The 25197-nt window shown below is 32.8% G+C and overlaps 3 protein-coding genes across 7 annotated transcripts; all 3 read left to right on the top strand.

The window, feature by feature from the left end:
* Window positions 755–7942, top strand: LOC109342751 (protein ENHANCED DISEASE RESISTANCE 2-like). Of its 3 annotated transcripts, none has more exons than XM_019580734.1 (21): window positions 755–1141; window positions 1423–1507; window positions 1603–1656; window positions 1753–1818; window positions 1907–1968; window positions 2120–2226; window positions 2345–2391; window positions 2473–2573; window positions 3671–3766; window positions 3877–3941; window positions 4031–4102; window positions 4449–4595; window positions 4752–5065; window positions 5335–5398; window positions 5481–5656; window positions 6043–6144; window positions 6259–6309; window positions 6385–6528; window positions 6877–6972; window positions 7170–7271; window positions 7524–7942. In XM_019580734.1, the coding sequence occupies exons 1-21, from the start codon at window positions 924–926 to the stop codon at window positions 7614–7616; spliced, it is 2262 nt and encodes a 753-aa protein (XP_019436279.1). In that variant the 5' UTR covers window positions 755–923; the 3' UTR covers window positions 7617–7942. The 3 variants fall into 3 exon arrangements, with proteins under 3 accessions (XP_019436279.1, XP_019436278.1, XP_019436277.1); XM_019580733.1 differs by having other exon boundaries at window positions 755–1166; window positions 1433–1507; XM_019580732.1 differs by having other exon boundaries at window positions 755–1166; window positions 1382–1507.
* Window positions 10708–13477, top strand: LOC109342753 (GATA transcription factor 11-like). 2 transcript variants are annotated; one of them, XM_019580736.1, is made up of 3 exons: window positions 10708–10935; window positions 11461–11703; window positions 12550–13477. In XM_019580736.1, exons 2-3 carry the CDS (start codon window positions 11473–11475, stop codon window positions 13222–13224), a joined length of 906 nt encoding a protein of 301 aa, XP_019436281.1. In that variant the 5' UTR covers window positions 10708–10935; window positions 11461–11472; the 3' UTR covers window positions 13225–13477. The 2 variants fall into 2 exon arrangements, with proteins under 2 accessions (XP_019436281.1, XP_019436280.1); XM_019580735.1 differs by having other exon boundaries at window positions 10708–10947.
* LOC109342750 (auxin response factor 18-like) lies at window positions 20294–23991 on the top strand. 2 transcript variants are annotated; one of them, XM_019580730.1, is made up of 4 exons: window positions 20294–21778; window positions 22159–23051; window positions 23335–23400; window positions 23687–23991. In XM_019580730.1, the coding sequence occupies exons 1-4, from the start codon at window positions 20684–20686 to the stop codon at window positions 23778–23780; spliced, it is 2148 nt and encodes a 715-aa protein (XP_019436275.1). In that variant the 5' UTR covers window positions 20294–20683; the 3' UTR covers window positions 23781–23991. The 2 variants fall into 2 exon arrangements, with proteins under 2 accessions (XP_019436275.1, XP_019436276.1); XM_019580731.1 differs by having other exon boundaries at window positions 20296–21778; window positions 23699–23991.

The raw sequence follows: 25197 nt of genomic DNA, 5'->3' as shown, positions 1-25197 counted from the left end.
TTAAAAATAACAGTCATAAATTCTAAAAAAGATTATTCCTTATCCAAAAATTGAGTAAATACCATTGGTTAGTAAAAAAAAGAATGTGCTTTGTTATCTTCATGAACATGACATAAAAGGACAATGGTTAACTACTGTTGTTTTTTTTATGTGAACATAACATGTGGATAAATGAATTGTGAACATGACATAAGTGAATGATACATGATACATGCATCCTTTTGCCTTTTTTAATAGATGTGCATATCATGATTGAGTTTATAAAAATATAAAATTATGCACCAAAATACAAGATACATTTTTTTCTCCCCATTTTTATTATACATTTTCTTCCTCTAGCATTAAGCACCAATTCTACATAAACTCGTGTATTTCTCTACTCTACCTCACTTACTATATTTGACATTTATTTATATCATGTAGAGTATATATTACAAATAAAGAGAGGATCCACTTACTCCAATAATAAATTTTTTAAAGTTACTATTCATCTTAATTATCAATTCTATGAACATCTAATGTTTTAGATCACTTACTAATTGAAACCATATTGGATTTTCCTGAAATTAATGACTATGATAGAGAGTAATTGGAGTAAGTGAGATCATTCTCTTACAAATAATTTAATAAATGGATTAATGATTTATTAAAGTCATAATAAAGTCTATATAAGTCAAAGAGAAGATTAAATTCTAAACAAAACTAAACAGTGTGTTTGGGTTGTGAAATTAGCTCAACACAGAAAAAGATAAACAAAAGCACAATAAACACTTTCCTTGCAAATTCTGCAATTTCAAAACATCAACAACACACGCGATTCTCTGCGTCCCTCACGCGCCTGGGATCAGAGCAATCGCAATTCACACTTCACACTTCACACACTTTACTTGTTTGTTACATCAAATATCATTCAATATTCAAAAATGGTTATTAGTGTTGCAGTTACTCCTTCTTCTTCTTCTTCTTCTTCTTCTTCTTCTACTCCGTCTCAAAACGACGCCGTTGTTGCGAATGATGGAACTGGTAGAATGGAAGGTTGGTTATATCTTATTCGCTCAAATCGTTTTGGTCTTCAATTCTCGCGTAAGCGTTACTTCGTTCTCGACGGTTATCATCTTCGAACCTTCAAATCTCCACCTACCTCCAACAACAACACCAATAATCAGGTTTGATTTTCGTTTTCCTTCGATTCAATTTACTTTCATTCATATTCTTCACTTTTTTATGCGTTTTGTTCTGTCAATTTTGAATTACATCCATCAGTTCGGTTTAATCTGCTTTGATTTTGATAATTAGGTTTATATGACATTTATCAGAATTGATTTGTTTGGAATTGCTGAATTAAGCATCTGCTTTGGTCTCTGTTTAATTTTTGAATCAGTTTTCGTTATGCTTGATCGTGAATAAGGATCTTCTGAAGTTTTCTTCTCAGGATCCTGTTAGAAGTAGTATTGTAGACTCCAGTGTAAGGGTAATGGATAATGGAAGAGAGAGCATTAACAGAAAAGTATGTCTGTACAATTTTCTTCTTTCAGGCTTCACTGTCTATGTGTCCGTATTTTAATTTTATTTTTAAATTTTATTCGTTGCACAAAAATGTAGGTATTCTTCATATTCACACTGTATAGCACCTCAAATCACGATGATCAATTAAAGGTAAGGCTGAGGGTACTATTGGATTCAAATGATACAGGGCTTTTCTTTTTATGATTTGCAATTATGCCTTTGAATTACAAAACATGAATGTTGTAGTTAGGAGCAAGCTCTCCTGAAGAAGCAGCAAAATGGATTCAGTCCTTTCATGAAGCATCATTAAAGGTACAATGTAAGATCTATAATGTTAGTTTTTAGCATGTCGTGGAACTGTATGGTTGGAGAATGAAACTATTGTTATGAATGGGTGCAGGGTGCCCCTGACGTAGGCGACAATGCAGTAGGTTCTTCTAAGAGGAGATTAAAGTCCTTTCGGTGAGTTACTTAAATTTTCATAGGATGTACTAACAATAACAAACACTTACAAGTTGGCTGAAGCAATAACTATTTGTGCTGTTTTCTCAATATATCTGTTGTGTGACCGTGACCCTTGACGCTTTCAATGGTATTGTGCTGGTGCTTACAGACCAAGTGGATCAAGCAATAGAAGTCGTCCCAATCTGGTAGATTGGACACTTTCTTCTAATGATGTTATTGCCCCTTCACCATGGACAATCTTTGGTTGCCAAAATGGTAATTTATTTTGGTGTCCGCTGTTTCAGTGGCTAGTTTTTTTTAGTTGTTACTAAATTTTGCATTAATGCAAGAGCTGACTAAAAAAGATATATATCTTTTTATGGGTGTAATGCAGGCTTACGATTATTCAAGGAAACAAAAGACATGGATTCACGTGCAAAGGTAGGCAGAATTTATTTTCTTTAATTGTTTGTTTATTTTTATAATAGATACTTGAATTCTTGAATGTGATCCTCTCTCTAGAAATGGGCCGATCACCCTGCAATAATGGCTGTTGGCGTGGTGGATGGAACTTCAGAAGCTATTTTCCAGACTATTATGTCGCTTGGTCCTTCAAGATCAGAGTAAGTCCATTAAGTGAATGTGATTTTCTAGTAGTGGCAATGTTATGTTAACAAGGAAATATCATCTTGAATTTAGGCTCATTAAATTGATTTGAGCTAATCGTGAATATTCGAACTCAACTCAATAAATATTCAATCAAGCTTTGGTCTAGATTAAGAGTTACTTAAAGGTCACATAACTCAATAAATATTCAATCAAGCTTTGGTCTAGATTAAGAGTTACTTAAAGGTCACACATCACTTGTTGGTAGAGGATTATGAACTTTTTGTAAAATTAAATACTAAATTAACAAACTTAGATAATACTTCAGCAAGAAATTTGATAAAGGAAAAGAACATAATCATGCCACAGATTAGCTAAACACGTCAAATTCAACCATTAAATTTGGCTCGTTTAAATAAATGAGGCCAAGTTTGAGCAGCTTTTTTCACAAGTCAAGACTAAGAAACTTCTCGACTAGGCTGAACTTGTTCACACCTCTACTTCTACACACTTTCAACTATTTACTTAATTCTTTTTGGATAAAGGATGAACTATTATTGTGAGAGAGAATAAAAGACGTATACGAGCAGAACAAAATAAAAACCCAAGCATAAAAGAAAAGAAAATCAGTTGTGTAAAGCTCAGTCTTGATGTGCCCCATCTAGAATAGCCATTATCCAGTCACCATAACAAGGCTTAGATACCATTTTATCCCACATAAGAGGCAATCACAAAATCTATATCCCATGGCCACATTATGGAATTTTAACTGGACTTTGATCACATGGTTATTTAGTTTTATGGTCAACGGATGGCCATAGGATAAAGCAATAGTGAATTCTTGATTTAGGAAATTTGTGTGCAGGAATCTGAGCCATATATTATATTTAAAAACTCAATCAACTTCAAATAAAAAGTTAGTCACATATATATGTTATGTTCTAGCTCGGGGTAGGTAAGCAGGATACTAAACTTTAAAAGGCAGACAAAATCATGTGACCCGAACACCAGGATACTAAATTGCATATCCTCATTTTATAAGCCATTGTTGTCAAGTGCCTTTGCATTATTATACTATTGATGATTACTATTGTCATTCAATATTGACTTGCAGATGGGATTTCTGTTTTTACAAGGGGAATGTGATTGAGCACCTAGATGGTCACACTGACGTTATCCACAAGCAGCTGCATAGCGATTGGTTGCCTTGGTAAGACTCAAGCCTTCAGTGTTGATCATGTACAACTACTTGTTTTAAGGCTGTATCCTATCTGTCTTTTTCTAGTAATAGGTTTGTTGTTTGCATATCATGTTTTTCAGGGGAATGAAGCGAAGAGATCTCTTATTGCAGCGCTATTGGAGGAGAGAAGATGATGGAACCTATGGTAGTAGTGATTTATGGAAGAAACTATTTATGTATGCCCTCACATGTAATTCTGAATGAAAATAACATCTTTGGTTTTCCTTGTTACAGTTATCCTTTACCATTCCGTGTTTCACAAAAAGTGTCCTCCCCAGAAAGGCTATGTCCGTGCCTGCCTTAAAAGTAACGTATGCTTAAACTGTTGAAATAGTAAACATTTATTGTCCCTATAATTAGCTGCTCTTGTACTTCCCATGAACGAAATCTGATATTATGTAACAAAATTGGTAATTGGGAATAATAACATTCTTTGCTTTCAATCATCTTTATTTTGAGCTGAAATAATTTACTGACTCTTAAATCATTCAACTTCACTTTGTGACTATTGTCATCATCATATTTAATTTTTTACCCAAGGATTTTGGATTTGTTTGTTTAGACTTTCTAGTACCTTTGAAAATTGCTATATAAATGGATTAGAGGAAAGGCCATGAATAGTTGAAGGATGAAAACTTGCATTCTTTTGTAGGTGGAGGCTATGTTATATCACCAACGAACAAAGGAAGACAGTCGGTTGTAAAGCATATGCTTGCTATTGATTGGAAATTCTGGAGATCTTATCTTAAAACCTCATCAGCACATTCCATAACTATTCGAATGCTTGGAAGAGTTGCTGGTAGTCTTCTTTTCTTCATAGTTTTATATTATTGGACATGACGGTATTATGCCTGCTTGCCTGCATTTATTTTATATCACTGGGTATTAATGTATTTAGTTGAAAGATTAATATTCTCGTTTATATTTTACTTATCAATTACTCTTGCATTTGCAGCATTACGTGAGTTATTTAGAGCCAAATTAGGGAATTGTTCTTCATCTGGCTATTCATCTGGAGATTTGATAAGAAATACTTCACTTCATCTAAAGGAAGGAGACATCAACTCTGAGTCTGATACCCAAATTCAAGCTGGAGATGAGAAAAGTCATGATAACTCAGTTGGAGAAGTAGATCAAACACAATCAGAGCATGCAAACCTTGTTAGTCTAAATGATGCTGATGATGAGTTTTATGATGTTCCAGAACCGTCAGATTATGATGAGTCAGAATATGGATGGATGGCCGAATGTAGTAATCAGAGGTCTCAGGTAAAAAAAAACTGTTTGAAATAGTTGCTTTTAATGCGCAGAAAAGAAATGAACAATCCAAGTTCATATGCTAGTTTGTGTTTTCAAAATTAATTGAGGGATGGCCTTAGATGTTTCTTTCAATTTATATTTGGTTATGGTCAATCAATGCAACAAATAAGCTTTAAAATTTCATTTAATAGTCAGTCAATACCTTATATGCTTGTTTTGTTAAATTTTGCTGTTGCCTGATTTGGTGTATCCTTGTCCTGTGAATTTGAGAATTTCAGGATGGTCGTCACCAGAAGCTATCAACTGCTGCTAGTTTTGTGAAGAGACTGCATGACCGCGCAGGTAAAAATACTGCATCATGTTGGGATTTTGCATGATTCTATGTTTTTCTTTGACTAATAATGCCCAAAACAATTCACTGCAGTCCATAAGAAGGGTTACATGGACTTGCAAGAGATGGTCAGGGAAGAGAGTATCTCATGCTCCTATGGATCCACTCTTCCAAAAGATCCTACCTGTACATTACCTTGCAGTGTGACAGAAGCAGATCCCTCTACTTTCCTGATTCGTGGAAAAAATTATCTTGAAGACCGTCTGAAGGTATAAACAGCAGCAGGTCATTATCACTTATGTGACAATATTATTATTATAACCAACGTAAAGGCAACAAATTGTTTTGGTGGATTTCTGACTCATGTGCATGTTTCATTTTCTTCCACTATCTGTTACTTCGTTAATATTCTATAGGCCCACTGAGCACTAGATTGTCTTTTCCTTCTATGTTTTGAAGTTCAGATGCTTTGATTAAAGATACTAACTGCAGATGTTACCACCAACATTATGCAGTTACTTTTTGTTATTTGGTTTGTTCCATTGGTGTAGCCACTAATCTTCTAAACTATCCCTAACCTTTCTAAGTTAAAATACTGTCTGAACTGTCATTTTTTATTTTTATGTTCATTATTTTGTGGGGTATTCATTACTAGGTTAAAGCAAAGGGGACCTTGATGCAAATGGTTGCTGCTGATTGGCTGAGATCTGACAAAAGGGAAGATGATCTTGGCGGTCGTCCTGGGAGCATTGTGCAGGTTGATCTTTGCCTATGTTTTTTTTGTTATTGACTTCGATTGTATTCAATTGTATCCTTTGATTATCAACTCAGGATTACAGAATAATCAATTTGGTGATGTTTTTACTTGCAGAAATATGCAGCACAGGGTGGTCCTGAGTTCTTCTTCATTATAAACATTCAGGTTAATTAATAGTCTTATTCTTCCATTGCTATTAAAATTTTGCAGCACATTAATTTAGATGTTTCTCTGAACCAGGTTCCAGGCTCTACTACATATAACCTAGCACTATACTATATGATGACTACCCCTGTGGAAGACACTCCTTTGCTAGAGAGTTTTATCAAGGGTGATGATGCCTTTAGGAATTCAAGATTCAAACTTATACCATACATATCTACGGTTAGTAAAAGTAGTCACTGGTGCGATCTACTCCAGTTTTTCAGCCTAATAGCTCTTTTGCATATCTTGTATTTGAGAAGTTGTTCTTTCCCACTTGGGTTCTTCCATTAGAAAATACACAAAACAAGCAAATGATATATTCTCTTTTTATGGGAATATACTTTTCTTTTCTTCCTAGGTTCAGTGGTTGGCTTGCTTTCACTTAATTCCAAGTAATGGTCTCTATATTAGAATATGTAATCCCCAATAACCATATACGTATATGTGGTCCATGTTAAGTGACAAAATCTCCTTATTATTTATTTTTTAGCCCATGATGGATGGTGAGCGTTGACTATCGTGTTTCAGGGTTCATGGATAGTAAGGCAGAGTGTGGGAAAGAAGGCATGCCTAGTTGGTCAAGCACTGGAAATGAATTATTTTCAGGGAAAAAACTATTTGGAGGTAAATTTTGCATGAATATTATATATATATATATATATTTGTTACTTTTAGTTGTATAAAATTCTGAATGTTTTTGTCTAAGAAAAAAAATCACCCAAGTGAAGGGAAATGAGTTACATGGGCTAAGAAAGAATAGGGCTCATATGATATGCATGATGCATTTAACTGACAGTCATCTTACCTTTAATACCTATCAGCTTGGGGTTGACATAGGATCATCAACTGTTGCAAGAGGTGTTGTGAGTCTTGTCCTTGGGTACCTCAACCATCTGGTTATTGAAATGGCATTTTTAATTCAGGTAAAATGATCATTCTTACCTTTTGATTAGTTTTTCGGCTAAAACTTGTTCAAAATTACATATCACTGAAAACTAAGATTTTCAGATTTGAACCAAGCTTTTTAGATATGCTAACAATAGAGATAATTAACTATATATACAACCATATGTTTTATTCATGATTTTGTGGAAGACTCTCCTATAGTAACAACTAACAATGCCATTTACCTTTTGAACAAATTGGTTATTTTGTGCTAATAATTGCATGTTCAGGGAAATACAAGTGAAGAACTCCCTGAGTTTCTTCTTGGAACCTGCCGCCTTAACCATCTAGATGCCTCCAAATCAGTTTTGCTGAAGCCATGACTATCAATGAGACTCGCGACAAGTGGATTGATATTCTAAATCCGTGTCTCCATAAACTTACTTCCGGGAGTTATTACAACAACGATCATGCCTTAGTCTCACTAGGAGGGATCGACTACATGGGTCATACAACACCATAATGCTCTATCGTAGATCTTCCGGTAATTATTATTTTATTCAGTTGATTTGAATCTTGCAGCTGGTTATGGTGCTGTGGTATTGGTAGGCTGGATGATATGTGAGACCAATCTTTGTAAAGATGAAAATTGCTTTTGTTCATTACAACTGTCTTTCCCCCTCAATTTAAATGTCATTCATTCAACTCATTTGTTTATAATGTAATGTGAATACCAAGATTTCAAAATCCTTCTCAAGTTAACACTGAAAAATGACTTCATAATAATGTGTGTGTATATATACATAGTAGTGTACATGGGCGAGTTCAATAAAATAAAATCTAAAAGGAAGTTTCAATAAAATCTTTGAGGTGTGAACGTTTTGTTTTTCTAAGAACAAGAGTGACCATGTAATTAATGTAATTAATGGGAGCACATCTGCTGTCCCACAAAGAGTACCACTCCATGTGTCATTACTTGTGATTGGTTGAAAAAATATATTTAAATTAAAATTTTAATAATTAATTATTTTTCTGACCAATCACAAGTAGTGGTACATCAAGTGGTATACTATTGTGGGACAGCAGATGTCCACTCGTAATTAATAGATTGTTGGATTTTTTAAGCATGACATCAGATATTTCATATCTACCTTATGTATAAAAATGATTTTGATTGTAGGTTGGGATGCCTAATTTTGGATAACAAAAAAAGGACCCCTTGTCCACCTTTGAATCGTTTTCTTATAATATTTTTCTATAAATCCCTTGGATCTGTTTGAGAGTCTAGGTTGAGTACAATTTGATGGACAAGGATAAGCTTGAAGCATGCTTCACTTGCTTACGCACCCATTTTTCGTTATTTTATAGTTTTCTGATGCTCTTGTAATTATTCCTTTTTTAGTGTTTTGATGTTTTTCTTAATTTTTCTTTGAACTATCCTTGTCAATGGTTCTGAGAAGTTTGTTCCTTTATTTTTAGATTTACCATCTTTCTTGGCAAGTATAGTCTTGTCCTATTATTCTCTTGGTGTTGTCTTCTTGTCTTCTCCTATGTGGTCGATAACGTTTTCTTTCCTATTTTCGTTTTCCTCTCACTACGTATCTTTAGGGTTAGTTTGATAATTAGATTTTGAAGGAGAAAGAATAAGAAAAAAAGAAGGTTTGAAAGTCAGCTCATAAGTATATTTCATGACTCCAAGTTTTTTATTTCTATTCGTTCCCCTCCAAAATTCAATTCTTAAACTAACCCTTAATTTTGTAAAGAAAGTTGTGCATTTATTCTTTCACCAAACCAATAGGCGATGTCTCTATATGGTTTCCATTTTACTAATCTAATATATATACTTGCACTTGGATAAAAAATATTCTCTCATTGTTATAACTTGAAAGATATTTCCTTATAGGAGGATCGATGAGAAAACTATTTTCCATATTTGAACACTTAATTTTTCACCTACAGAAGACAAAACTTTATCATTAACCTTCCCAAAGACTATTAGTAAACTTTGACATTGGCATCAAAATTAATATTTTTGTGCATTGTTAATTTTTGCTTCTGAAAGACGTAAATATCATGGCTTCTCCATGCTATGATGAGTCAACATGGTTGGTCCCATGTTGAATGTTAGTGACAGGGGAATTATTAATTGCAAGGACCCATATTCTATTCATGTGTAATAATTCTCATTGGTCCCGTGTTCATCGTCGGTGATTGCTCAATCAATTTTTGTTTTTTCGGTGCAAATCTCTCTAACAAATCAACGAAACTATGCATGATCCAATCATCAATCATTCAAATAAAATACTATTAACAAACAAATGTTAGTTTAGTAGTGTAAGGTTCTATTAAATCTCTAAAATTCGAAGATTCGATTCTTTGAGAGCGATATTTGTTGATATGTGCAATTACAAACCTAAAATGATTAGTTTCTTACCAAAAAAGGTAAGAGGATATCATTAGTAGTACAAAAAAATACTATTAACTTCTTTGAGAATTGAGATCCACCTATTGTTGCTTTAAAATCATTTCTTTTACAAATATATCACATGCATCCCTCATTTGACCAACCATTTTTCCGTCCTTTGTTGTTTGTCCTCCTTTCCCTAGTTTTATTGGCTTATTAGTACTTACTATGCTTTGAGTTTCACGGTGATAGAAAAAAATAAAAATGAAGTTGGTAAAAAATAAACACTTAATTTTGATAGAAGTGTAAAGTGCAAACTTTTCATATTACTATTATTAAATAAAAAAATTAAACATTACATGGAGAATGTAGCAAATAAGTGTAATTTAGCAATGTATGATACAAGTAAAATGAGGCCAAGTCATTATAATGAGTTTGTTTTTTGAATTCTTGAGTATATATAGAAAAATATTATTACAGTCAACTCTAATGTTGCATCATGTCTGGAGAGATTTATTTCTTACACATCAAAATAAATAATACCCTAAAAATAGGTGAGATAAATTCTAGAAATTAGTAGAGTTAGGACATGTTTCACAACTATAAAATCAAGCACCCACATAGATACTTATAAGTCAAATACTACATCTGATTTTTCATACACCATTTGAAGTAGTTTTACGTTAATTAAGAAAATTATTTAATATAGTTGATTACATTAAATTATTCAATAATTATATTTATATTTTTAGAATTACCTTTTATCATTACAATTTAATGTTTCTATACCCCCTCAACTAATTAGTGGGTATTCCTCTATAAAAAAACAAGTATTTAATGTAATTAAAAAGTCAAAACCAAATACAAAACCAGTGAATGGAGGAGTACCTAACTACCTATATTAGCCGAAACAAAGTAACAGTAAATTACTTTATGGAAACATATTTATGTTATTTATTATGAAAAAAAAGATATATACCGTATGAGTGCACGATTTTTTTACATTGTCATTGCATCATTTACAAAAAAAATAGTACCCATAGTTATTATAGTTATTTATTATTTATTTAACTCCTTAATATACCCATAGTGGTGATGAGTAGAAGCGCATAGTAGCAGCGCCCAAATAAAACCTAATTTAGCAAATTCGGACAACCCCTCTTAGATTCCATGGAAAAAATAATCTATTTTTTCCTTTGATCCTCTTACCTTGTCTTCATCCTTTTTCTCAATTCAATTCTCACACTTTCTCTGTTTACTTATCACTGTAATGTGCTTCATTCTCTCACTCAAGTAAAGCCATGTCTAAGGTACTATTCCTTCAATCCCATTTTACCCTTTTTTTCTATTCTTTCTCTTTTATCATTACATGTTGCATGCATTTTGCTTTATTTTTATCTGGGTATTTATTTTTTATTTTTTTACAAAATGGGTTTTGCGATAAAATGTTAAAGTCTGAGGTATAGTTGGATATTGCTCTTGTTTCAAAATGAGATTGACTTTCTTTACTTGATCTGGCTGCTTTTTATTTTTTGAAAAAAATGAGGCTTTTTTAGATGGATTTTATTTTTATTGTTTTTATGTGGAAAAAAATTACAATGTGCATGATCTCGTTGTTATACATTATGGTGCAAATTGGACAAAAATAAAATTTTGCCTTAAATGTTTGTCATGCTTATAGCTTGAATTGTGAATTTGTGACTGATTTGGAAACAATAATATATGTTTTGTCCTGTTTCAATTTTTACAGTACCTTAATGGTTTATGATTAAGGGTATGTATGTTTGGTGTTGTATTTCATGCACTGTAATATTTTGAAACAGGGTATTGCTAATATGAAGGACTCTTGGTTTTCCGACAATAATTTTAACGGTCTCCCGGATGAGGTTTTTAATGATGTCACCAACTTCTTTGATTTCCCCTTGGAAGATGTGGAAACCGATGTGGAGGAAGACTGGGATGCTCAGTTTAAACGGCTTGAAGAGCCGTGTTTTGATGTTTTTCAAGTAACATCATCTGGCCTGTGTGGAAAAACTGAGCATAATCTGAGGAGTTTCCCTACTTCTGTGAGTATTCTTCCACGATTGTTGTCTATGGAATGCAAACTACGATGCTTTTTCATGTACTTAACTTCTTTTCTGACGTATTGCCCCTCTCTTGGTAGTTATGCAATGGGAAATTCATGATTTTACATCAATGCAGTGCACTTATATTTGATGAATTAACTATGTAAATTTTTATTATATGAAGCTGAAATAATGTGAATGCATCAGCATTGAACAAAAACTTCTATGATTGAGCTCATGTTCGATACTTTCTGAATGAACGTTTTTTCCTAAACTTTCATCAGAAAATGTTAGTATTGTTACTAAGACAACTAGGAGGGTTTATAGTTGTAGTATTCGTAGGAGTTGTGACTTATAAGGAAAACTGCGATAGTGTTTTTCTGGGAACTGTCAGGTTGACAAAAGAAATATTGGTAAGATAAGAGATTCGTCACTTTGGTCTGGTTTAGGGAACTGGAGAAAAAACATGGAAGACTCGAATGATAGAGATGCAGTTTTCATGCATTTACTTAGTGTGTTTGGTTTTTTAGTGGGAAGAATTCAGAATCACGTTTTCCCAAAAGCTACGCTAGTAGCTTTTTCCCAAAGTGATTCTGGAGGTTTTGAATTGACAGCATCAGATAATTGATAACTACACTGCTATTAGCTCTGCAGAGTTCTAAGTATATATCTAAATGTTTGAAGAAATTACCAAGATTTCTCTTTCTCTTATTAATTGAAACACATACTTTAGTAAATTGATCAACCATTTTCGAGATAAACAAGCATATAATTGATGTTGCATCTGATTTTTGTTTCTCCCCGCTTGGTTAGTTTGTTGTTGGTTTGATACATTTGGCATTTCAGTGTAATGGAGTTCCGCAAATAAAGCAGCTTGCAAAAACTGCTGGACCTACATATGGAAAAACCATTCCCAAGCCGGATGTATCTTTCACCGGAAAACATTCGCATCAATTCCAAACCAACAGTCCAGTTTCAGTTTTTGAAAGCAGTAGTTCTTCCTCAGCTGAGAATTCCAATGTTGATCTACCTACCCTCAGCGTCAAGCGAACTCGAAGTAAACGCCAGCGTCTTTCAAGCTCCAGTCCTGTATTCTCAATTTCTTTCAACCCTACTTTGCATAAATATCCAAAGACAACTGCCTCTGAATCCGATACAAGTCTTGCTGGAGAAAGGATCTCTTCCTGCTATCAGCTCAAGTTGGGAAACAAAGTTGAGAAACAAACGGAAAAGGATCTTTCCCTGCTTTCAGATCAAGTTGTGATCAAGACATCCTCATCAAAGGGGCCAGTTGCGACCATAAAGTGCATGCATTGTGACGTGAAAAAGACGCCACAATGGAGAGAGGGACCTATGGGCCCGAAGACCTTATGCAATGCTTGTGGTGTTCGTTACAGGTCTGGCCGCCTCTATCCTGAATATCGGCCTGCAGTTAGTCCCACATTCGTACCGTCACTGCATTCAAACAGTCACAAAAAGGTCGTAGAAATGAGAAGCAGAGACAAGCCGGAGGCGGTTTAGGGTTCGATGTTTCCGTCGTCAAGCCTTCCTAGAACTTTGTAGAATAATGTTATATTATATTTTTATCGAGGTTGTAACAATAGTCTCAAACAGGACCCCTCCTTGTTTATTGTTCAGTTTCTAGTCTCATGTTGTTATTAGTGCTTAGCAGCATAAGTTTAATGTAAATTTATTGACTGAGATGAAATAAAAAGTTGTAAGACAAGATCCCTGATTAGTGCTTTCTAGGCATTCAGAGAAGATCTTGAAAACTCAAGTGGTTTATAATGTTATATCAGTATATGTATGTTTAAATAGAAACAGATTTTGCAAATTGAGTTTATATTTAAACTAGTGAGACTTGATGCATCAATAAGGTTGCTTAGAAATGGTCATTTACCATGTGTATTCTAAGATTTCTATTCCATTTTCCTGTTGTTACTGTAGATTGCAACAATAAAATTCTAAATGACATGAGTCACGATTATATTGTTCTCTTTAAGACGTTTTGTGTCATTGTCCAAAATGTGCAAAGAGACTATCGACCACGTTGTTCCTAGGATAAAACATTTCAGATCTCTGTTATCAAAAAAATTCTTACCGTAAGAATCGATATTGAATACACCTACCATAATATGGCTACCAATGTCAATTCTCGAAATTTCCACATATTGACTGTTTGTGCCAATTCTTAGTGTCATGAAAATAAATTGGGAGAAGTTTGCCGGAAATGCATCAGCGGAAAATATGAAAGAAAAAAAGTTAAATGAAAACGCATTTAACTTATGGCAAAAAAATTTGAAGGAAAAAATCTTCTATTTATAACATGAGGTTTTTCGAAAGTTCATCTTTCTTATATGAGACTTTGTTTTTCTTCAAAACTCTTCTACATGAAACTTGAGAGTTTTTTAGATTTCGTACCAAAAAAGTTTTCACCTATAACTTCTATCGAACCAAATTCTAACACATATAGGCTGCATAATTCTAGATGCTGATATTAATAATAATAATAATAATAATAAACGCTTATTCCATAGATAATTTTGAAATAAGGCAAAACAGCTTACAGAAAGGTTTTGGAGTATTATTAGTTGCATGCAAGTTTATATTTTTGTTTGGTAAGTAAAGAATTATTTTCCCTAGAAATGAAGATTGACCCATCATATTATATCTCATGTATTAAAATGGACTTATTAGCCCAAAATGGAAAGTGGCATGAGACTTGCATAGTTTCTTCTATATAGATATAGATACATATATCACTTTAGGCTAATGAGTCCAACTTAGACTTCCATAGTCTATTCTTATTAGCCCAATTTTTCCAATATACTTCACTTGCAGCTATACCTGAAATTGCACATACTAATCATATTATAACAAGGTCCACATAAGTTCAAGGGTTGGATTTTAATGTAGTTATAAATCGTATTTTTATATTTTGAGATTTGTTGACTTTGTATATTATTCCGCTGTAAATAAAAGATGTTAAGGGAGTGACACTTGTTGGGAGAGACAACCATGAACCCGAAATAGATTAATTTCTTACCCAAAAGATGGTTGGACACCCTTGTAATACGAAAAAAATCTTTTTATATATAAGGAATTGAGACTACACATGTATCACAATTTGAAGTTCTGGTTTATTCAATATAGTTGTTATGCATTTATAACTTATTTTTAATACCCGAAACCACAATTTGTCTTACTTACATTCAAACAATATGAAGGGAAAAAACTCTCAAGAATAAAAAACTAAAAGGTTAGAAAATATTATGTTAATTGATTAGTTGAATCTTTTGCACTTTTTGGTGCCCCCTTGTTGTACATGCCCCATTTTAAAAGAATGGTAATGAATGAAAGTGGTCCATGTACCCTTAATTAAGGTCATGTGGTGTTGGCCTTTGCTCTCTCTCATTTTCTCGTATGCATACTCGGGAGCACATCTTTTGTCCCATAATTTGTGTCATTCTATATATCATGAGATTGTGATTGCTTAAAAATATATATTTAAATTAAAATTTATTTATTAAGTATTTTCCTGACCAATCACAAGCTTATGATACATAGAATTGCATATTATGAGATAGCAAATGTGTATGCATTCATACCCACCCACTAGTGCCTACTTACCAACCATGTACCACTCTACTTCTACCAAGGTTTAATTGCTTTTTAGAAGGACTAATAAAATTATTAGATTTTTTGTTTTTAACAAAATATTTTTTATCGTTTCTGTTATATTCTTATCTTTATTTTTATTGTTTGATGCTTATTATTTCTCTAATAATGAGAATAAGTATGTAATTTATACAAAATAATTAATATTATCTTAAATTCTAAGAATAACCATTTATATGTATGTCTATATCTCATGACATAGAGAACACAACGACAAAGATTCCTAAGAGAGTGTTCCATTTCCATATTCATCAACACAACATGTTGGTGGGGCCTAAGGTTACATTACATTCCTAACTAAATTATTGTACCATCACATTAATAAATCTACATTTTAACAAGATATATACTATATACTATTAGTAATAAAAAATTAGAAAAATGTAGGCATCGACAACGTATGAGATTTATATATTATCATTGTATATTATCTATTATTCATGTTTAATTATCAATATTGACTCTTCAAAAAAATAATGCAAATAAATGATAAATAATATATTGACTATTTATATATCTTTACATTGACTGTACATAGATATTACACTAAAAAATTATATAAATAATGTCAATCATATTTTGGGTGAAAAATTGTTATAAATCAATCACTCATGCTACCAAGAATCATGCTTGCAAGCATCACCTACCCATTTAATTGGAATATAAGCATTAAATAAATTAAATAAGGTTAAAATAAGTGAATATTGTAATATTTGTATATTGATAATCAATATCTACTATCATGTTATTAAAAATACTGGAATGTATAATGAGTTTTGAAGTATAACTTTTTTAACTAATAATATTGCATCAGAATTTAACTTTATATCAATAATAATAATATTAACAAATAACACTTGCTTTTGCTCATTACCATGCATCACTCAATTATGCTTCACATTTTTATTCCTTCTCAGTTGGCTGCAATCCATGCAGTCACAAATTTAATGTTTATATACTAATAAGACGTTCATCTAGTGTTATAAGGTTACATTGAATTTCTAAGGTTAAGCGTTTGATTTTTTGGAGCAACTTGTTGGGAGGGGCAGTCACGAACCCCGAAAGAGATTGATTCCTTACCCAAAAAAGTGAACCAAAAAATCTAATGGTTTTAGTTTTATATTTTGTTGTTCTTTATATAATTTTTATGGCTATGATTACATGCAGTCACATACAACAATTTGTTTTAATATCTTATACAAACTCAAAAAGAATAGTTTATCCTAATATGACTACAACAACATAGAGAAAACAGAGATTAAAGTGGTCCATGGTAAATGAATAATGTGCAAGTTGACATTGAAAATAGAGGTAGATATCAATATATGGAATTGATGCACTCAAAGCTATCTACTTAGCATTGTATCAACAGAGACAGAGATTACAGGAAAGGACAGTCACTCCTTTTTTGTTTTGCCTTATTTTTCTTTTCACTTTTTTACATCATTGTATCTTGTCATTTTCTCATTTTCTTGGGACCCTATTATAATTCGTATTGTAATGGTGTATTTATTCACAATTTTCCTTGACCAAAGTTTATTCTTTTACCAATAAGTTGTTAGTCTAATGGTATAATATCTTATTAGATTTTCAGCATAATCAAAATGTTAAAAGTTTGATTATTAAGAACAATATTTATTGGAAGAGATAATCACATGTCCTGAAAAAGATTAGTTCATTTTCCAAACATACTTCAAATTCTGCATGGAGGAGAATGTAAGAGATTATTATTAATCAACAAAGTTGGGTCAATGGGCAAGGACCACATAGTAGTAAAAAGGGTGCAACTAAACAAGACCAAAGGCACTTACTATAACCATGGATGGATGAGCAAGGTTGATATTTATATGTGCCCTAAGCATTATGATTAGTTAATAATAGCATTTTTAATGATTAATTTCTACATACTCAATTTGGTGAATCAGTTTGGCTGGTTTAAATTTGTGACATCTTGTGAAACAAATGAAAAATCTTTAGGTATAGACTATAAAATGTGTTCTTTTCTATCAACCAATAGTTGATTTGGGTTGAACTGGGATAAAATCGGCCTTGGTTTGCCTAAGCTAGGTTGAACCAGGTTGGAACCAACCTCATATCATACAAGTTTGGTTGGACTAGGATGAAACCAGTCTAGGATCGCCTTGAGTGATATATGAAAAGAGATTTCAACACTCAAATCAATTTTCATATAATGATAGTAAGAAAGATTAAGAAATGTTGAAGAGATACGTGATGATTTATAGAGTCGGTCAAAGTCAACTAGTCTGATAAACCTACTTCTAATTCCATATAGCTCCTATGTGTTAAGTAGGAGTGTCTTCCTAGTCAAAATCCTATTTTATTGGGCAATTTGTTAACCTATTTGACTAATTTAACCGGTTCAATATGTTTTTGAGTTTTGCAAAATGAGACATTTGTTGAAGTTATGGCCTTTGAGCAAAAAGATAAGAATAAAATTGGTTTAACCTTGTGGCCATGGGGTGCTGGCTATGGAATTCAATTCTTAATTTATTATCCTAACATTTCTACATTCATTGCTTCCTCAAAGTGTCTATTATTTCAACATCATGTCTTAATTGTCCAACGTTTTGTGTCGGTATCAATGTTAATTCTTATGATATAGATTACGTGTTCTTATTCATGTCACACTTGGTGTTTCAAGCCAATAAGAAAACTTTATTCACTTCAAAAGAAAAATTATCAAAAACAGATATTAATATTGTAATATTATCTTATAAAGTTTGATAAGTTCAAAACATGAAAATTACGGGACAAATGATCTTTGTCCTGATTCTTAACTCACATATCCTATTTTATCTTTTATTTGTATTTATTTATATACTTATATATATATATATATATATGATACATGATAGGACATTGTTGGTTTGATGTTGTGTTTTCTTTCTTAATTAAATTGATTTATTAATACTAACATATATAAATACAAAATCATGCATTAATTAAACAGGTTTAAATAATATTTACTAATATTATGATTATAAAAATAGACCTTGGTAGGATATAGCTTTACCTAACATATAAACAACATATATGTTAATGTAGTAAGAGTGAGTGTGATTGATTCCTAAGCTATTGAATATAAACTCATAAATTATTCCTTAGTACAACTTATATCATTTTTTGCCAAAATTGCATATAATGCTTTTGTCTTCTTCTAGTTACTATTAAGTTACCAACTATTTTGTCTTCTGTTTCAATTTTTAATAATGAGATTTCATAACATTGGTTGTAATGTGTACTTTCTAAGGTTATGTAAAGCCTAAAGATTTAAAAAAAAAAATATGAATTGAAATTTTTACCTTGTACTTTTATTTGCATAGACTTTTTCTGGTCTAAACAACTTTAATTACAATTCCCAAATAGACAAAAATATGACCTTAGTAACTTCCAAGTTATAGGAATCTGTATAAAGGACATAATCTTGCCAATTTTGGGTACTTATTAAGGACACAATTTTCTAGTGTTGATAGAAAAAGAAACATTTTCTATATGTATTTATGGGAGAATATTTTTTTTGATACTACCAAAAATATATCCTTACTTTATGATAAAGAATTAATCTATTTTACGGTTCGTAGATGTAGGATTATAAATAAATAATTTTATTAAATAGTTTATAAGTTCTTGGTACTATATAACTATTTCCTTATCAATTTTTTTCTTGGTGTGGCTAAGGCCCTAAAGATAGTAGGTATGTTGAGCAGGATGCAAGAAAAGAACAATATAAACTTTTGGTGTACCCTACACTATCATAAAGAAACGAGGTTCTCTAAATCTGATGGGATCAACTATTTTCGACGGTGTCTCATTCTCTGTCCCAGATCAATCATATTAATAAATGGATAAAAAAAAAATTTAAAACAAAAAGTAATAAAATGAAACATTCTAACTGGTTTGAGACATCAAATATGACACTGTTTGGGACATGTATCTTTATCCTCTAAATCCAAATTTTGGATTAAAGGTAGCAAGTGACAATTTCTTTACAATTTTGTGTACTACCAATGATATTTCATCATCTTATAGATCATAGTTAATAAATTAATATATTTTGAAATATGTGACTACTCTTCCCAATAAATATTGCTCCAAAAAATCGAACAAGTTCAAAATTTGGTAATTGATAAATTCCGGATCCATTACCTAATGATCAATACTATAGCTTTTTAGGACTGCGCAACTTATTTGGTACCCTAAAGCTAATTGAGTGCATATGCGATGTACATGATGCAATACATGTGTTATGTCCAAAAGAATTAGATATTTCTTTTTAAATATATATATATATATATAAATTATTTTATAAACAAATAACTTCGGAATATTTTAGAATAGTAATATGAATTCAATTTGCTAAAGGATACTTACAAATCAAACCTACTTATAATAGAAAGTGATTATTAATTCTCAATAACTTTAATATCTTAACAAGTATGAAAAACTTGACCAATGCAAAATTAGAAATACACAGACAGAAAAATATTTTGATAGTATAGACACAAATTTGTTTATTAATTATCAAGAATCACTAACATTAGTAAGTAAACATAAAACAAAAATAATCTAAAATATAACATATAAAAAATGATTACCTTGATAAATGCACCATTTAAAAGAACATGATAATGATAGATTTAATGTTAGATATATTAATTAATACATAAGGTGGAAATGGAAAACATTAATAAACATAACATAGAATATTACATGGCAATCTTTTATTCTTATTCTTTTTAACTACGTGACAATTTTTAATCGGACTGAGACACAGTTGAAACACACCTAAAAATGAGACATGTGATCTCCGAGAATTGTGATGGAGGATACATGTGTGGAAATTAAGAAAATACCATTTTTGTTTTGTTTATAGGCTTAGGATTGTGTCTCATGCTTCAAACTGAAAAGGTTGTCTCTTCCTTTCTACCCTTTTGAGATCTGAAAGAAACAAAAAGAATTATATATATAATAGCCACTGTTAATGAAAACTCACTCTGTTCTTGTTTCAGATTCTGAAAAATAACATTTCTTTTGATTCAGTAGCCAATTTGGACCAGATTCCAATTCTCCAATTTCAATTGGGTTTTCACAAAAGTAAGCAAATCAATGTAGAAGTGGCTTAGTTTTGATTCTTAAACTTTTTTTAATTTTTTAATTTTTATCTATTTTGATTTCACAGTTCCTTCAAGGCATTCAAAGAGAGAGAAATACAGAACCATTAGCACATAAAAATCAAAACTTTAGTTCTGTCATTGTTTCATCAAGTAGTTTTTTTCTGATCATGCCCATGAAGGAATCTCAAAAGAGCTTGGATCCTGAACTATGGCATGCTTGTGCTGGTGGCATGGTTCAGATGCCACCACTTAACTCTAAAGTGTTCTACTTTCCTCAAGGGCATGCTGAACATGCACACACCAATCTTGATTTTGTGGATTCAATGAGGATTCCACCACTCATTCTTTGCAGTGTTGCAGCAGTGAAATTCTTTGCTGACCCTGAGACAGATGAAGTTTTTGCAAGGGTAAGGTTGGTTCCTTTGAGAAACGCAGAGGTTGATTATGATACTGATGGTGATTGTGCAAATGCTTCTGAGAATTCAGAAAAGTCTGTTTCTTTTGCCAAGACATTGACTCAATCTGATGCCAACAATGGTGGGGGGTTTTCAGTTCCTAGATACTGTGCAGAAACAATGTTTCCAAAGCTGGATTACTCGGCTGAGCCGCCGGTTCAGATCGTGATTGTTAAGGATGTTCATGGTGAGGTTTGGAAGTTTAGGCATATCTATAGAGGCACGCCGCGGCGCCACTTGCTTACAACTGGTTGGAGCAGTTTTGTGAATCAGAAGAAACTTGTTGCAGGTGATTCTGTTGTGTTTCTGAGGGCTGAAAATGGTGATATTTCTATCGGAATTCGTAGGGCCAAAAGGGGAATTGGTGGTGGATCAGAAGCCCCATCAGGGTGGAGCTCTGGTGCTGGAAATTGTGGTATTGGACCTTATGGTGCATTTTCTGTTTTCTTGAGAGAGGATACCAAGATTTTGGGAAATGGTGTTGGGAATTCAAGTCCTGGTGGTGGTGTTAATTTGAGTGGAAGTGCAAAAGTGAGCTCAGAATCTGTGAGAGATGCTATGGCACTGGCTGCTACCAATAAACCATTTGAATTTGTTTATTATCCGAGAGCAAGCACCCCCGAGTTTTGCATCAAGGCTTCAGCTGTGAAGGTGGCTATGAGAATTCAGTGGTGCTCCGGGATGAGGTTTAAGATGGCCTTTGAAACTGAGGATTCTTCTAGGATAAGCTGGTTCATGGGGACCATAGCTTCTGTTCAGGTTGTCGATCCTATTCGCTGGCCTAATTCCCCTTGGCGACTTCTTCAGGTACTACTCTCTGACCCTTTGTTTATTTGTTTAGTAATCTGGTTCTTAAACTATTTGTTGTTATGAGCCATAAGGGTTCAATATGATGTTAGGTGTTGGAGCCTGTATTCCTGATTTGTGAAGCTCTCTATAGAGTGTGGTTATGTTAATATATATATAAAAAACAACATGCTTGAACCAAGTGGATATGGTAGAAGGTTTTATATTATGGTTATATATGCAGTTTTAATGTAAATACCCACATTTCAGAGTTTGAAATGCCAATTATTTATTAAGATTTGAACTATGCTCAATTGTGCTCAAATCATAGTTCAAATCAATGTAATCATGTATAAAAGCTTATGATGAAATCTTGATTGATCTTGCTGATATAACTCCAGGTTACTTGGGATGAACCGGATTTACTACATAATGTGAAGCATATAAGCCCATGGTTGGTTGAATTGGTATCAAATGTGCCAGTCATTCATCTCTCACCCTTCCCTCCACCAAGGAAGAGGCTTCGGTTTCCACCACACTTGGATTTTCCCTATGATGTTCAATTTCCAATACCAATGTTTTCGGGCAACGCGGTCGGGACTAGCAGTCCCTTGCGTTGTCTATCTGATAATGCTCCTGCAGGCATACAGGAAGCCAGGCATGCTCAAATTGGAAAATCTCTTTCAGATTTCCACTTTCACAATAATAAACTCCGGTTAGGGGTGCTTCCAACTAACATTCAGCAGCTCAATTTCAATGCTGCTGGAATTTCTAATGGCAACATCACAAACCATGATAAGAGTAAAGAAAGCTTGTCATGGTTGCTGACCGATGGAAATTCTCGTAAGAGTTTGGAGAAATCTGATAATGTTAAGAGACACCAATTTTTACTTTTCGGTCAACCAATACTAACTGAGCAACAAATTTCCAGAAGAGCTTGTGATTTGTTGTCTCAGAATTGTAGTGCTGGGAAAGATTCACCAGATGAGAACAAGGACAAAGAGAAGAGTTTTTCTGTTGACTCTCAATCTACACTTTCGGAGCAGTTTTCACCCGGAAAATCTTGTACTACTGAGTCTTGGCAGATGGGTTTGGATACTACTGGTCATTGCAAGGTTTTCATGGAGTCCGAAGATGTGGGAAGGACCCTAGACCTGACAAGTCTCGGTTCTTATGAAGAGCTTTACAGGAGACTGTCCAACATGTTTGGAATAGAAAGGTCTGAGATGTTGAGTCATGTACTCTACCGTGATGTAACCGGTGCTGTTAAGCAAATTGGAGAAGAACCATTTAGGTATCATTTTTGTTTAGTAAATCTGTTCACAATAGTACACAATTTAGTCAATGGTATGGTTGTTATATTATGATCTGGAGGTCACGGGTTCAAATATAAGTTACTGAGTGATAGTCGGAGAGAGGAGGGAGTCTCGTCATTTTCTACACCGAATTTAGCCACATTGACATAATGTGAGACATGTGCAGATGTGCTTTCAAATTAATGTGTAGGTAGAGTTATTCAGTCTTTTCCAAGTTCCTATATTTTATTGGGTTATTGTTTTTGTGGCATTACATTGCAGTGCTTTCAGGAATACAGCAAAAAGATTGACAATTCTGACAGACTCAGGCAGCAAAGATACAAAAAGGTATGAGCACAAAAATGAAATATGCATTAGTTACTCTCTAGGATGAACAGAGAAGTGTTAAAATATACACATTTTTTAATATGTAACTATTGAACAAGGATTATCTCATAGGGAAGTTCTTGTTTCTCCTTTTATTTTGAATGACAAAAGTGTTATTCTATTGTAACTAAAATGATAAATGTGTCATAACAGGTCGTAATTTCTTTTGTGTTTGAAGCATTTGTCTCTCCGATATTTGAGAGGTTCCTTACTCGTAAGTCGTAACTATTCATATGTGACTATAAAGTCTGTGTTGCAGGACTTGGATAGCAGGAACTCAGAATGCTGAGCATGGATTGGATGCACCTAATAAGACAGGTCCTTTGAGCATATTTGCTTAATATGGTGTGGAATTTGAGATATCATTTTCATATATGAGAAGTTGAATGACACAATTATCTTACTTGTTAGAGAGGCTCACTATGAACTGAACCTTTTATCAAGATTAGCATCTTTGTTTTTCTTAATATAAAAAACAATGATAATTTCTATGTTATGTTCAAATTGTTATTCTAATATTAACCATCAGGTTCTGATTAGTGAGTTTACTTTTCTCTAAGCTGCTATAAAATATGTTGTTTGTGTACCATGGATGAGCATAAATATAGTAATAGGTTGAAGTCATGATCTGCACATGAGTGAAAGGATTTGTCTTTGTTGGTTGTGTAGGGATATTCTTGGTGCATATAAAAAACAGCATGTTATAGTGTAAAGTTTATATCTCAAATCCAATTGACAACGAAATGAGTAATTCAACATATATTTAAATCACACCCGAAATAATGAGATAGACGATGTGAGACTTACTTCAGTACACAGTGTAGTTCACTATGGTTGGAGTGTGTGAGCCATCTACCAAAAAAACATTCACTTTATCAGTAATATAATACTGCTAATTAAAAAATAGAGAATAAAGTAGTTATTCGTATGATGAGATACTTTATTCTCCCCGAAATATTACTACACTCAAAAGTAATCATATATGGTCCTAATTGTCAACCTTGGAACCTGCGTTTGAGGGTGGTCCAGTTCATAATTCAGACGTTGGGATCTGATCAGCTAGAAAACATGATATGGGTTTTGAAGGTACTAAAATTTATGTAATGCCACTCACATTTTTCTTGCATACTTATATAGTATTCTACATTTACATAGTATAAGATTAAACTTATTTTTTTTCGTAGTATCAAGGGTATTTCTTACTTTATGGGTAAATAATTAATTTTTTTCAGAATTTATGGCTACCCTTCTCAATAAATATCAATCCCAGAAATCGAACTATTAACCTTTAGGTCGTAAATTGGGTTTAGTCTCTCTCACAATTCTCAAGTGTAATGTCCAGTTGGAATTTGGAACCAACAAATTGAACGCTTTGCATTGCATGGGGTTGATGAATTTGAATCCTATTTCCACGTGAGACATTGAAGACTGAAAACACTTCATCCTAATCCCAAGAAAACCACCTTAAAACAAGTGTTATGTTGAGTTATGACATAGTCACACGTGGGATCTTGACCAAACTATATATCAAAGAAGCTGAGGATTCAGATAAGGTGAAACTCAATACTATTTCATTAAGATTTCTTCACAAAAATTAAGAAGTGAGTTTAATATTTATGAAATGTTAGTTTAAAATCAATGATAATTAAATATGAATGGTGGATGATGTAGTAACAGTGTATAAAACTCATACACCGTCAGTGTATACATCTTTTCTGTTAAAAAATATAGTTAATATGTCTGTTTCTATTAAATAAG

The sequence above is a fragment of the Lupinus angustifolius genome, chromosome LG03, assembly GCF_001865875.1.
Source record: "Lupinus angustifolius cultivar Tanjil chromosome LG03, LupAngTanjil_v1.0, whole genome shotgun sequence".
Taxonomy (NCBI): domain Eukaryota; kingdom Viridiplantae; phylum Streptophyta; class Magnoliopsida; order Fabales; family Fabaceae; genus Lupinus; species Lupinus angustifolius.
Note: the sequence above shows the minus strand (reverse complement) of the source record. Positions and strands in the feature narration are given on the sequence as shown.